General features: G+C 46.7%; 1 protein-coding gene across 10 annotated transcripts in view; it reads left to right on the plus strand.

Annotated features, from left to right (window-relative positions):
• Positions 1 to 14630, plus strand: part of LOC142256902 (CMP-N-acetylneuraminate-beta-galactosamide-alpha-2,3-sialyltransferase 4-like) — a 165250-nt gene that overhangs the window by 115188 nt on the left and 35432 nt on the right. For 9 of the 10 annotated variants that reach the window (XM_075328881.1, XM_075328885.1, XM_075328884.1 and 6 more), the window contains 6 exons: positions 5879 to 5945; positions 6263 to 6347; positions 6542 to 6613; positions 12190 to 12287; positions 12665 to 12728; positions 14013 to 14108. In XM_075328881.1, the coding sequence (XP_075184996.1) occupies positions 5879 to 5945; positions 6263 to 6347; positions 6542 to 6613; positions 12190 to 12287; positions 12665 to 12728; positions 14013 to 14108 (482 nt within the window). Of the gene's footprint in view, positions 1 to 2171; positions 2278 to 5878; positions 5946 to 6262; positions 6348 to 6541; positions 6614 to 12189; positions 12288 to 12664; positions 12729 to 14012; positions 14109 to 14630 lie in introns of those variants that run through there. The other variant, XM_075328890.1, reaches the window with a different exon arrangement.

A 14630-nucleotide genomic window follows, 5' to 3' on the forward strand; every position in this document is an offset into this window, starting at 1 on the left:
TGTTTCTTTTTGTGCATTATTTGGCCATTGTATGGTGTTTCTTTTTGTGCATTATTTGGCCATTGTATAGTGTGTTTCTTTTTGTGCATTATTTGGCCATTGTATGGTGTGTTTCTTTTTGTGCATTATTTGGCCATTGTATGGTGTGTTTCTTTTTGTGCATTATTTGGCCATTGTATGGTGTGTTTCTTTTTCTGCATTATTTGGCCATTGTATGGTGTGTTTCTTTTTCTGCATTATTTGGCCATTGTATGGTGTGTTTCTTTTTGTGCATTATTTGGCCATTGTATGGTGTGTTTCTTTTTGTGCATTATTTGGCCATTGTATGGTATGTTTCTTTTTCTGCATTATTTGGCCATTGTATGGTGTGTTTCTTTTTGTGCATTATTTGGCCATTGTATGGTGTGTTTCTTTTTGTGCATTATTTGGCCATTGTATAGTATGTTTCTTTTTGTGCATTATTTGGCCATTGTATGGTATGTTTCTTTTTCTGCATTATTTGGCCATTGTATAGTATGTTTCTTTTTCTGCATTATTTGGCCATTGTATGGTGTGTTTCTTTTTGTGCATTATTTGGCCATTGTATAGTGTGTTTCTTTTTGTGCATTATTTGGCCATTGTATGGTGTGTTTATTTTTGTGCATTATTTGGCCATTGTATGGTGTGTTTCTTTTTGTGCATTATTTGGCCATTGTATAGTATGTTTCTTTTTCTGCATTATTTGGCCATTGTATGGTGTGTTTCTTTTTGTGCATTATTTGGCCATTGTATGGTGTGTTTCTTTTTGTGCATTATTTGGCCATTGTATGGTGTGTTTCTTTTTCTGCATTATTTGGCCATTGTATAGTGTGTTTCTTTTTCTGCATTATTTGGCCATTGTATAGTGTGTTTCTTTTTGTGCATTATTTGGCCATTGTATGGTGTGTTTCTTTTTGTGCATTATTTGGCCATTGTATGGTATGGTTCTTTTTGTGCATTATTTGGCCATTGTATGGTGTGTTTCTTTTTGTGCATTATTTGGCCATTGTATGGTGTGTTTCTTTTTGTGCATTATTTGGCCATTGTATGGTATGGTTCTTTTTCTGCATTATTTGGCCATTGTATAGTGTGTTTCTTTTTCTGCATTATTTGGCCATTGTATAGTGTGTTTCTTTTTGTGCATTATTTGGCCATCGTATGGTATGTTTCTTTTTCTGCATTATTTGGCCATTGTATGGTATGTTTCTTTTTCTGCATTATTTGGCCATTGTATGGTGTGTTTCTTTTTGTGCATTATTTGGCCATTGTATGGTGTGTTTCTTTTTGTGCATTATTTGGCCATTGTATGGTATGTTTCTTTTTCTGCATTATTTGGCCATTGTATAGTGTGTTTCTTTTTGTGCATTATTTGGCCATTGTATGGTATGTTTCTTTTTCTGCATTATTTGGCCATTGTATGGTATGGTTCTTTTTCTGCATTATTTGGCCATTGTATAGTGTGTTTCTTTTTGTGCATTATTTGGCCATTGTATGGTATGGTTCTTTTTCTGCATTATTTGGCCATTGTATAGTGTGTTTCTTTTTGTGCATTATTTGGCCATTGTATGGTATGTTTCTTTTTCTGCATTATTTGGCCATTGTATAGTGTGTTTCTTTTTGTGCATTATTTGGCCATTGTATGGTATGTTTCTTTTTCTGCATTATTTGGCCATTGTATGGTATGGTTCTTTTTCTGCATTATTTGGCCATTGTATAGTGTGTTTCTTTTTGTGCATTATTTGGCCATTGTATGGTATGGTTCTTTTTCTGCATTATTTGGCCATTGTATAGTGTGTTTCTTTTTCTGCATTATTTGGCCATTGTATGGTATGTTTCTTTTTCTGCATTATTTGGCCATTGTATGGTGTGGTTCTTTTTTGCGTTTCATTATTTGGCCACTGTGTATCCAGTTACTTTTATGCAATGCGTTACTTGCCTTGTTTATTTTTGCATTGTATTATCTGGCTTTGGCATGACAATAGAAGGTAGTGGATGGCACAATGCAGTGGGAGGCCTGCCCGCGTGGGGTGTGGCTGCTGGTAAGTGCCCCCTCGCTTTCATGATGTCAGTTTTTCTCAGCAGGTTACTTTGCCTTCTGGATGGTGATTTCCTTCCTGTTCATTCATGCCTCTGTCTGTGCCATCTGTGGGTGCGGCTCCTCAGCTCTGCGCTGTACCAGCGATGTGGACTGATCTTTCCCAACATTTAAGATAGGATCAGATATTCGGCTTCTTTTTGCTGCTGTAAATAAACACTCAGGTTGGTTGAATCCTGCGTGTCGCCCGCAGCTTGTGTCTGGCTCTCGGCTCAGGTTTGAGGCTGTGCCCCTTCTGTGAGTAGTCAATGGTAAGAGGCGCACTGGCGCCATCCACTGTGGTAGCCAGGGCTGAGGGTTGGACCCTGGTAGTGGTGCCACCCCTGGGTGTTGTGTCCAGTCCACAATATTATGTATTCTGTGTCCCAGGGTGATTCGCCGCTGTCATGGTTTGATAAAAACAGCCAGTACCTTCCCTCTTCGGCGCTCAGGGGGTCATTTATTTTAGGCGGAGGCGTGCACCTTGGATCCACGCTGGAGTAATGGAAAAGGTTTCTTGTTTGTGGCTTCCTCTTGTCATTGCTGCACTTTTACAGCTTTTTACATTATTTCCTGTTATTAATGTTTCCTTTTCGTATTCCAGCCTTTATTTTATGGTTTCTTATTCCTGTTAATGATGGTGGTGATTGGATTAATTTTGGCCGTTTTGTCGTTGCTGTTCTGTAGATTTTGTGGTTTGCTATTTTCATTTTCAATCTTTTCTTTGTTTTGTTCTTTTTTATTCTTATTTATGTACAGTATTTCCATCTACGTTTTCAAACTTGTCGCCTTCTGAACCTGTGGATTTTTGCTTCTTCTTCTGGGACCTTCTGATTTCTCATCTATTGGGAATTTCTTGAATTTTAAAGGCTTAAAAGCAAGTTCTCTCCTTTCCTTAAGGTGGGGAATAATTTGCCGTTTGCCGAGGGTCCAATTAATGTGACCCACAGTAATTCCAAGATTAGCAGCCCCATCGGGTATAGAGCGGAGGGGCGCACGCACGGCCTCCAGTCCATTCATTGTCTATAGGACTAACAGAAATAGCCCCATAGACAATGAATGGCGTAGACCCCAATCCTGTGCCCTCTTTAGGATGGGGCTGCAGAGCCCTGGTTCTCGGGATCGGTGAGGGTCCCAGTGGCTGTCCCCTATTCGACAGATGGAGGATAACTTGTACTAATCCTTGTAATCCTTTCATGCCCGTTCCTTTTGTTTTAAGGGAAGATAATCTACCACCATTGTCAGGACAGGGGGATCTGCTCAATTCCTCCTGAGAATAAATGCACATTCTGTCAAATTGAGCATGCATGTGTACGTGGAAGGGTGGGGGCAAAATAAATAGGTGTAAACTGACCAGAACAATCATTTGGGTGACAACTTGTAAAGGTGAAGAGACATCATTGCAGTTTTCTTTGAGCACCATATTTCAGATCTATATTATATACCGCCTTGTACAAATATTCCGTCTTCTAAAAATTCAACCGATTCATCTGGATTCCCAGGATCCAGCGCTGATAGATTTGGGCAGTGGACAGAGGTCAGAATGGGCCGACCTCCCAGAGAAGACGCACCCCCATGCAAGGGTAACGTATCATCCGACTGCCGTCCATGTAATCATCACAATATTGCTCCGATCCGGACGCTCTGCCCAGTGCAGCTACAGCCTCATATATCCACCACCCAACCCCCACATGCGTATATAGCAGCGTACAGGCATCACACTGGATATACCAGGTGCACTTCAGCACTGTCCTGTTTTTAATGTATATATTGACCTAGAAATAATGAATTGTCCATTTAAAGGTTTACCATAACAAAAAGAAATAATGAGTGCAATATCCGTCATCTGATATTTATATAATCTGCCTTGTATAGACAAGAATATATGTACACAGTGACTGCACCAGCAGAATAGTGAGTGCAGCTCTGGAGTATAATACAGGAGGTAACTCAGGATCAGTAATGTAATGTATGTACACAGTGACTGCACCAGCAGAATAGTGAGTGCAGCTCTGGAGTATAATACAGGCGGTAACTCAGGATCAGTAATGTAATGTATGTACACAGTGACTGCACCAGCAGAATAGTGAGTGCAGCTCTGGAGTATAATACTGGAGGTAACTCAGGATCAGTAATGTAATGTATGTACACAGTGACTGCACCAGCAGAATAGTGAGTGCAGCTCTGGAGTATAATACAGGCGGTAACTCAGGATCAGTAATGTAATGTATGTACACAGTGACTGCACCAGCAGAATAGTGAGTGCAGCTCTGGAGTATAATACTGGAGGTAACTCAGGATCAGTAATGTAATGTATGTACACAGTGACTGCACCAGCAGAATAGTGAGTGCAGCTCTGGAGTATAATACAGGAGGTAACTCAGGATCAGTAGTGTAATGTATGTACACAGTGACTGCACCAGCAGAATAGTGAGTGCAGCTCTGGAGTATAATACAGGAGGTAAATCAGGATCAGTAATGTAATGTATGTAGACAGTGACTGCACCAGCAGAATAGTGAGTGCAGCTCTGGAATATAATACAGGAGGTAACTCAGGATCAGTAATGTAATGTATGTACACAGTGACTGCACCAGCAGAATAGTGAGTGCAGCTCTGGAGTATAATACAGGAGGTAATTCAAGGTCAGTACAGTCTGCTCTCATATGCTGAGTAATATTACCAACTCCTAAATTCATTACCTTTAATACAATGAGGGAGATTTGCAGCAGAAAGCTGGTATGCCTCATTGGTATGCCTCATTTCTCAGGTTACACGTTGGTTGATGCGGTGCAGTCATGCAGAAAGGGACAAATATTGCAGTACCTTTTGTTGCTAGTTACTGTCAGAAGGTGGGATAATTAATAGTTGCTGTAAAGGAGACACCAGTAGGTAAAGAGTTGTCTTGTCTCGTTCAGCGTGGGGCGCGGTGTATGATCATAATCAGATCGTCTGATCTCAGTTTACTCAGTGTAATTATAACAACTATATTAGTCAGGTGCCTATTAATTACAGGGTAATTGATGAGGAGTTAGGTTTGGTGCCCAGAGGAAGATTAGCCGGGTTCTAGTCCTTGCATTGTGTTGTATAATGCATCCGGGGGTTTCTACGTCTCCACAGACCTCCTTCTCTCCTCCACACTTATTCGTTCCTCACCTAATTGTCTTCAAAACTTCTCCCGATTATCCTCCGTCCTCTAGAATTTTGTGCTCAAACATGTCCGATTATCCGCCGCATTCAGAACCTTCAGATGGAACTTGAAAACCCATCAAAAAAGCTACAGCCTGCAATGACGCTGCTGGTACCTCACCACTGCCGGAGCTGCCGCCTCACAACCGCTGGAGCTTCCGCCTCACAACCGCTGGAGCTGTTACCTCACCACCGCCGGAGCTGGTGCCTGACCAAAGCTGCCCCCTTACCACCACTGGAGATTCTGCCTCACCACATCCAGGGCTGCTGCCTCATCACCGCTAGAGCTGCCGCCTCACCACCGCCAGAGCTGCCGCCTCACCAACACCTGAGCTGACAACCCTCCTAACCTAGTGTCTCCTTCTTCATTATCCTGTAGACTATAAGCCCCCAAAGGCCAGGCCCCCTCACCTCTGTACCCATCCAACAGTGTGTTGGTCTGTTCACTGTACTTTATATCTGTATTTTGCACGTTCCCCTTCTCATGCACAGATCCGGGAATTAATGGTGTTCTATAAATAATCATAATTAATAATATACTTGTCCCCTAAACTCATAGACAGCAAGTAAAAGTTCTGTCCCATTTTGCTTTTTTTCAGATTGCTGACCATGAAATCTGTAAGAACAGTAGTAGTTTTCCGTCGACCAAAATGATCAGCAAACAAGGTAAGAGCATATGTTATATGGCTACCACTGAGCAAAATTCACTATAATCCGCTGTATATGGATTTATATGGCCACCACTAGGGGGAGCTCATTCCTCATTCCTTATGGATCTTAATACAGCACAGTGATGATATAAGAGGGGCGGTGATATAAGAGGGGCGGTGATATAAGAGGGGCGGTGATATAAGAGGGGCGGTGATATAAGAGGGGCGGTGATATAAGAGGGGCGGTGATATAAGAGGGGCGGTGATATAAGAGGGGCGGTGATATATAATTTGTTTGGTATAATTATCACAATGTATCCCTCTCATCTGCAGGATGGAGAGCCGGCGCTGCCTTTCTGACAGTCATGTTCTGCTTCGGGATGTTGTGGTACCTGCACGTGGACAGCTATATACCGAGGTGGGTACAGAGCCTCCTCTAAGACCCAGATACAGGACAAGGATAGACTTATTTAGGACTTTGAATATATTTTGGACCCACCCATTCTCTACCGCACGTATTAAAGGTTTTAAGATCAGATATAACTAATTATTATTTATAAAATTGGATAATTGTAAATGGTGGATGTATAACTGCAGGTTGTGTGTCATCAGGTCATATGAAAACATCAGACCCATGTGTGTGCCAGGAGTCGTCGCGTCCAAAGCAGCTTCTGTGATCAGCAAGTAAGTGTTTATCAACCATCCCACTGCCCGCCACCCTCCTGTATAGCCTTCCACTGCCCGCCACCCTCCTGTATAGCCTTCCACTGCCCGCCACCCTGCTGTATAGCCTTCCACTGCCCGCCACCCTCCTGTATATCCTTCCACTGCCCGCCACCCTCCTGTATAGCCTTCCACTGCCCGCCACCCTCCTGTATAGCCTTCCACTGCCCGCCACCCTCCTGTATAGCCTTCCACTGCCCGCCACCCTCCTGTATAGCCTTCCACTGCCCGCCACCCTCCTGTATAGCCTTCCACTGCCCGCCACCCTCCTGTATAGCCTTCCACTGCCCGCCACCCTGCTGTATAGCCTTCCACTGCCCGCCACCCTCCTGTATATCCTTCCACTGCCCGCCACCCTCCTGTATAGCCTTCCACTGCCCGCCACCCTCCTGTATAGCCTTCCACTGCCCGCCACCCTCCTGTATAGCCTTCCACTACCCGCCACCCTCCTGTATAGCCTTCCACTGCCCGCCACCCTCCTGTATATCCTTCCACTGCCCGCCACCCTCCTGTATATCCTTCCACTGCCCGCCACCCTCCTGTATAGCCTTCCACTGCCCGCCACCCTCCTGTATAGCCTTCCACTGCCCGCCACCCTCCTGTATATCCTTCCACTGCCCGCCACCCTCCTGTATAGCCTTCCACTGCCCGCCACCCTCCTGTATAGCCTTCCACTGCCCGCCACCCTCCTGTATAGCCTTCCACTGCCCACCACCCTCCTGTATAGCCTTCCACTGCCCGCCACCCTCCTGTATATCCTTCCACTGCCCGCCACCCTCCTGTATAGCCTTCCACTACCCGCCACCCTCCTGTATATCCTTCCACTGCCCGCCACCCTCCTGTATAGCCTTCCACTGCCCGCCACCCTCCTGTATAGCCTTCCACTACCCGCCACCCTCCTGTATATCCTTCCACTACCCGCCACCCTCCTGTATATCCTTCCACTGCCCGCCACCCTCCTGTATAGCCTTCCACTGCCCGCCACCCTCCTGTATAGCCTTCCACTACCCGCCACCCTCCTGTATAGCCTTCCACTGCCCGCCACCCTCCTGTATAGCCTTCCACTGCCCGCCACCCTCCTGTATAGCCTTCCACTGCCCACCACCCTCCTGTATAGCCTTCCACTGCCCGCCACCCTCCTGTATATCCTTCCACTGCCCGCCACCCTCCTGTATAGCCTTCCACTACCCGCCACCCTCCTGTATATCCTTCCACTGCCCGCCACCCTCCTGTATATCCTTCCACTGCCCGCCACCCTCCTGTATAGCCTTCCACTGCCCGCCACCCTCCTGTATAGCCTTCCACTACCCGCCACCCTCCTGTATATCCTTCCACTGCCCGCCACCCTCCTGTATAGCCTTCCACTGCCCGCCACCCTCCTGTATAGCCTTCCACTACCCGCCACCCTCCTGTATAGCCTTCCACTGCCCGCCACCCTCCTGTATATCTTTCCACTGCCCGCCACCCTCCTGTATATCCTTCCACTGCCCGCCACCCTCCTGTATAGCCTTCCACTACCCGCCACCCTCCTATATATCCTTCCACTGCCCGCCACCCTCCTGTATAGCCTTCCACTGCCCGCCACCCTCCTGTATAGCCTTCCACTACCCGCCACCCTCCTGTATATCCTTCCACTACCCGCCACCCTCCTGTATATCCTTCCACTGCCCGCCACCCTCCTGTATATCTTTCCACTGCCCACCACCCTCCTGTATATCCTTCCACTGCCCGCCACCCTCCTGTATAGCCTTCCACTGCCCGCCACCCTCCTGTATCGCCTTCCACTGCCCGCCACCCTCCTGTATATCCTTCCACTGCCCGCCACCCTCCTGTATAGCCTTCCACTGCCCGCCACCCTCCTGTATAGCCTTCCACTGCCCGCCACCCTCCTGTATAGCCTTCCACTGCCCACCACCCTCCTGTATAGCCTTCCACTGCCCGCCACCCTCCTGTATAGCCTTCCACTACCCGCCACCCTCCTGTATAGCCTTCCACTGCCCGCCACCCTCCTGTATATCTTTCCACTGCCCGCCACCCTCCTGTATATCCTTCCACTGCCCGCCACCCTCCTGTATAGCCTTCCACTACCCGCCACCCTCCTGTATATCCTTCCACTGCCCGCCACCCTCCTGTATAGCCTTCCACTGCCCGCCACCCTCCTGTATAGCCTTCCACTACCCGCCACCCTCCTGTATATCCTTCCACTACCCGCCACCCTCCTGTATATCCTTCCACTGCCCGCCACCCTCCTGTATATCTTTCCACTGCCCACCACCCTCCTGTATATCCTTCCACTACCCGCCACCCTCCTGTATATCCTTCCACTGCCCGCCACCCTCCTGTATATCCTTCCACTACCCGCCACCCCCCTGTATATCCTTCCACTGCCCGCCACCCTCCTGTATATCCTTCCACTGCCCGCCACCCTCCTGTATATCTTTCCACTGCCCGCCACCCTCCTGTATAGCCTTCCACTGCCCGCCACCCTCCTGTATAGCCTTCCACTGCCCGCCACCCTGCTGTATAGCCTTCCACTGCCCGCCACCCTCCTGTATAGCTCAGTCACCCTCCTGTACGGTGCGCTCGGTCACCCTCCTGTACGGTGCGCTTGGTCACCCTCCTGTATGGTGCGCTCGGTCACCCTCCTGTACGGTGCGCTCGGTCACCCTCCTGTACGGTGCGCTTGGTCACCCTCCTGTATGGTGCGCTCGGTCACCCTCCTGTACGGTGCCCTCGGTCACTCTCACGTACGGTGTACTCAGTCACCCTCCTAACCAAAGAAAAGGAAAAGCTGAATTAGAGGTCAAATAATCAATGAAAACTTTACTGTTAAAAAGTACAAAACCTAGGCAAAGTTGCAAGAGGGCATCACCACAATGATAAAATGAAATTAAAAAAAAAAAAATCACACTGAGCTCCAAATAATAGTTTAGTATATATCAAGATCTAGATATGGTAACCCAAAAACCAGGAATTTTATGTAGTCATACAATATGCGGCAGTGTATAGTCCCTGACAGAAGTTCTGTCGCTTATCCATTTTATGTAAATAAAAGCTTATAACCTGACTTTAAATTCATCCATTGGTTTTATAAATTACTCTTTTGAAAGCTGAAACCCTCCCAAATTTGGTTTAGGTTATGAAAATAAAGTTGCTGCAAATCTGAAATATTGATCATTTAATGAACACAGAAAGGTCAGATTTTGGCAAGACAAAAGTCTTGTCGCCCACAGAAAGTAATGTGAAAATCACACATATAATGAACTTCTAATACAAAGCTATGTTGCATAACATTGGTGAATGAAGTTGTGGTGCTATTAGAGCCATATTTAATATTTTGTGTGACTTCCATGAGCTTGAAGGACGGCATCCATGCGGCTCAACAATGATTCATACAATTTATTGATGAAGTCATCAGGAATAGCAGAGAATGCATCTTACATGCCTCCCAGAGGTCATCTAGAGTCTTTGGTTTTGTCTTCCAAGCTTCCTCTTTCATCCTACCCCAAACATGCTCGATGATGGTCATGTCTGGTGACTGGGCTGGCCAGTCCTTGAGCTCCTTGATCTTCTTTGCCAGGAGGAACTTTGTTGTAGAGATGGATGTATGAGATGGAGCACCATCCTGCTGCAGAATTTGACCCCTTTTATGATTGGGAATGTAAGAGGTAGCTAATACTTCTTGATATTTTAGGTTATTGATATTGCCTCCACCTTGCAAATGTTTTGCACACCCCCATACTGAATGTAACCCCAGAACATGATCTTTCCACCACCAAACGTAACTGTTTTCTGGGTCCATACGGGCTACAGTAGGTCTTATGTAGTATTTGCGGTGGCTGTGGTGTAATTCAACTGAAGATTCATCAGAGAAATACACCTTCTGTCACTTTTCCAGCGTCCATCTGTTTAGCAGGCTGTGGGACTTGGTAAATGCCACACGTTTTTTTAATTGCCTTTTGTTTAGTGCTGGCTTCTGGTACTGATTCGACCATGGAGGCCATTTCGAGACAGAATCCTACAAACTGTTTTAGTTGACACAGGGACTTGAGGTGACCAGGCCTGTTGGAGCTCTGCTGCAATGTTAGAGGGGCTGGCTTTGGATTTTCTAACCAACAAACGTTCCTCCTGAGCAGTTGTCATGCAGAGTATGCCGGACCTGGGCTTGTCAAAAACATCTCCAGTCTCTTCAAATCTTTTTTTAATTATTTGTACTTGATGCTGAGACACATTAAAGGTGCAGCCACCTCTGCAGTGGATCTGGTCTTCAGCCTCTTGATAATCAAGGCTTTGGTCGCAGGGTGGATTTTTGGCATGTTGTCAGAGGTCAAGTTGCAGTTCAAGTGAAGGTTTGGGGTGCTGGGTTTCTTTTTATACACACCCACTAATTAACCGATCATTTAGTAAGCATAGGTGAGGATGTAAACTAGGATTGGGTGCATTATATGACAAGGCAACAAAACTTTTGTCTTGCAAAAATCTGACCTTTCTGTGTTCATTAAATGATCAATATTTCAGCTTTGCAGCAACTTTATTTTCATAACCTAAACCAAATGTGGGAGGGTTTCAGCTTTCAAAAGAGTAATTCATAAAACCAATGGATGAATTTAAAGTCAGGTTGTACGCTTTTATTTACATAACATGGATAAGCGACATAATATACAGTCCCTGACAAAAGTTATGTGGTATTCCTGTACAAACAAGACCATAGAAATGAGCTTCAGCAGATTATAGACATAATTACAGTGCGAAGTGCAAACCAAAAGGTTAATATAACTGCAATAAAATGAGGTAAATGATTTGTAAAGTGCATCAGCCATCAGTTAGTGCAGAGAGTGAGATTACCCACTGCTGCCAATAGTTCTCTAGTAGTCATAAGTAAAGACCACAAAAGTTCATTACTTGGAGGACATCATTGTGCCTGTGCGGCGCCCACCCCAACGCGCGTTACGGTTTGTCCTTTATCAGGAGAAGGAGTCATACTAGAAGAGCCAGGTTTAAATGCTAGCTCCAGCCAATCAGATGACCAATGACTCCACCTTCTGATGAGGGACGCACTGAAACGCACGGTGTGCTCGGTCACCTTCCAGTATGGTATACTCGGTCACAATCCCACACGGTGTACTCGAGTCACCCTCCAGCATGGTGTACCCGGGTCGCGCTCCAGCATGGTGTATTCTGTCCTGCATGGTGTACTCTATTCACCCTCCCGCACAGTGTACTTGGTCACCCTTCTGCACTGTGTACTTGATCATTCTCCTGTACGGTGTACTTGGGTTACCCTCCCGCACGATGTACCTAGGTCACCCTCCGGTACGGTGTGCTTGGTCACCAGTTAGCACAGTGTGTTCTCGGGTCACCATCCCGTACGGTGTACTCCGTCATTCTCCTGTATGGTGTACTCGGTCATGGTGTACTTGGTCATTCTCCTGTATAGCCGCGTGGCTTTCTGTGTGGCACGTAGCCGCTCTTATGTATAATGTGAGTCATCAGATCTCTTTTTCTGGCTTGTAATACATTTTCCTCTCGGTTTCCAGTTACTCCCGGAATCACCCCGTCTTCCTGCAGCTCAGTGACTATTTCTGGGTGAAGAATGAGTCCATCTATCCTTTACCGTATGGCACAAAGGGAAGCGGTGAGAACCGTGCAGACTGGGCACAGACATATCGGGGCAGGTTTATAAGTTGAGAACATTTGCAGCTTCAGTGCTTGAGAAATACATTTTCTGCATTTCCCTTAGATATCGCTCATAAGGGACCAGGGGCCTTGGGATCAATGTCAGCAGTAACACACAAAACACCAAATCCTTGCCCGACGGCTATACCTGTGTGGCCCCCTTTAGATACAGCCTGGAAATAATAGAGCCCCTGTTAGAGAGTGGCCAAAATCTGGGGGTCCGCAGTCAGGTGACATTATCATGTGAAGATGGGACGGGGGTGTGATCCCTGGATGCCCCTCGTAGTGGATCATCCATGTAGTGCTGTAACTGACGGCCGACTCTCTCCCCTCCAGAGGAATTACTCATGAAGTTTCTGGCGCTGTCGAACCAATACCACGTCCCACAAGATATAGAGAGGTAAGACCACCATCTATCAGTTCTGACCCATCCTCATGGTGCACAGATTTAGGCCACGTTTCTTTTTGGTGACGTTGACATATTAGACGTCACGGCGAGCAACAGTAATGTTCTCAGTGAGCGCAGGAAACTCATAGAGAGCTCCCGAGTGTCCCCGGGATATTGTCATGGGTGACCGCGCTGTCAGAGGCTACATCAGTTCTGGGTCTGGTGTTTTGGTCCCAATCCCAATTCTCTCTGTAGTAATCGCCGCCCACAAGTCGGCTGTAAAAATATGACTGTTGGCAAATGTGTAGGAGGTTATTAGTACAGAGTCCAAAGAATAATAATCAGGGATGGGTCAAGAATAACAGACAAGAGCCGGCACAAGCTCATTAGTGGATATAAGATACGAGTGATAGACGCATGTAATGTGCAGAGCAAAGGCGGCTCCAGACGTCACGTGTAACCAGCACGAGAACTGCACAAAATAAGGCTCCGGAAAGCAAAGGATACAACGGAGCATGTGTGCAATGCTGACAGCATTGGGTGAGGCTATAAAAGACAGCCACGTCATAGCCATATTGCTCTGCACGGATTAATGACTAGAAACAAGGCCTGAGACAGTCTGGACACTAGAACGTGTAAAGACCGGAGGAAGCACAGAAAGCAAAGGAACTAGTGCAAGGAAACGCTCCTAGGCCACATTCACACCTTCAGTATTCGGTCAGTATTTTACATCAGTATTTGTAGCCAACACCAGGAATAGAACAGAGGAGACGTATAATAGACACATGGTCGGCTCTGCGGCATTTATCATCCACTCCTGGATTTGGCTAGAAATATGGAGGTAAAATACTGAAGATGTGAACATGGTGTAAGCGTGCATTCAGATGACGGCATAACCTGTCTGATACCAGCCTGCAATGCTCGGACTGGCCGCACGCCTCCTGACCCCAGCGTTACACAAGCATAGAAGTCTATTTATCTATATTTGTGTGAACGCACCCTTAAAGTGATAGATACATGGCGGCATCTGGAGGACTCTAGAGCATGTGCCACAAAGAGGGCCACGTAAGGAAAGAGCTAAGTATGGAAAGCAGAACAGCGGAAATAATTTCCAAATGGGAAGGGCACAGTGGTGCCGCTGTGTGAACGATTTCTGGATTTTCTGGCCTGATTGTGCTTGTTCTGCCCTGCAATCCAACAATGTCTGATGATTCCAATGAAGGATGAAATTTGCAACAACTATCACTTGGAATTTGTGAATGTGATATTAACAATGAACTCCAATCTCGTACTCAGGCTGCGGTGCAGACGGTGCGTGGTGGTCGGAAATGGGCATCGGCTAAAAAACAGCTCTCTGGGGGAAATCATTAATAAATACGACGTGGTGATCAGGTAAGATCAGTGTGATTGTAGGTCAGTGATCGCTGTCACAGCAGGAGAGGATATATATATATATATATATATATATATAAATAATTTATACTGAAAGTACTGCATGTGTGATATTACAGACGTGCCCCCTGTAGCTCGCACCTAGGACCTGCACTCCAGCTGCAGAGATTGGAGGCGTCCTGCCTGTAGCTCGCACCTAGGACCTGCACTCCGGCTGCAGTGATTGGAGGCGTCCTGCCTGTAGCTCGCACCTAGGACCTGCACTCCAGCTGCAGAGAGTGGAGACGTCCTGCCTATAGATCGCACCTAGGACCTGCACTCCAGCTGCAGAGAGTGGAGGCGTCCTGCCTATAGATCGCACCTAGGACCTGCACTCCGGCTGCAGAGAGTGGAGACGTCCTGCCTATAGATCGCACCTAGGACCTGCACTCCAGCTGCAGTGATTGGAGGCGTCCTGCCTATAGATCGCACCTAGGACCTGCACTCCAGCTGCAGAGAGTGGAGGCGTCCTGCCTGTAGCTC

This window comes from Anomaloglossus baeobatrachus, chromosome 11, assembly GCF_048569485.1.
Source record: "Anomaloglossus baeobatrachus isolate aAnoBae1 chromosome 11, aAnoBae1.hap1, whole genome shotgun sequence".
NCBI classification, from domain to species: domain Eukaryota; kingdom Metazoa; phylum Chordata; class Amphibia; order Anura; family Aromobatidae; genus Anomaloglossus; species Anomaloglossus baeobatrachus.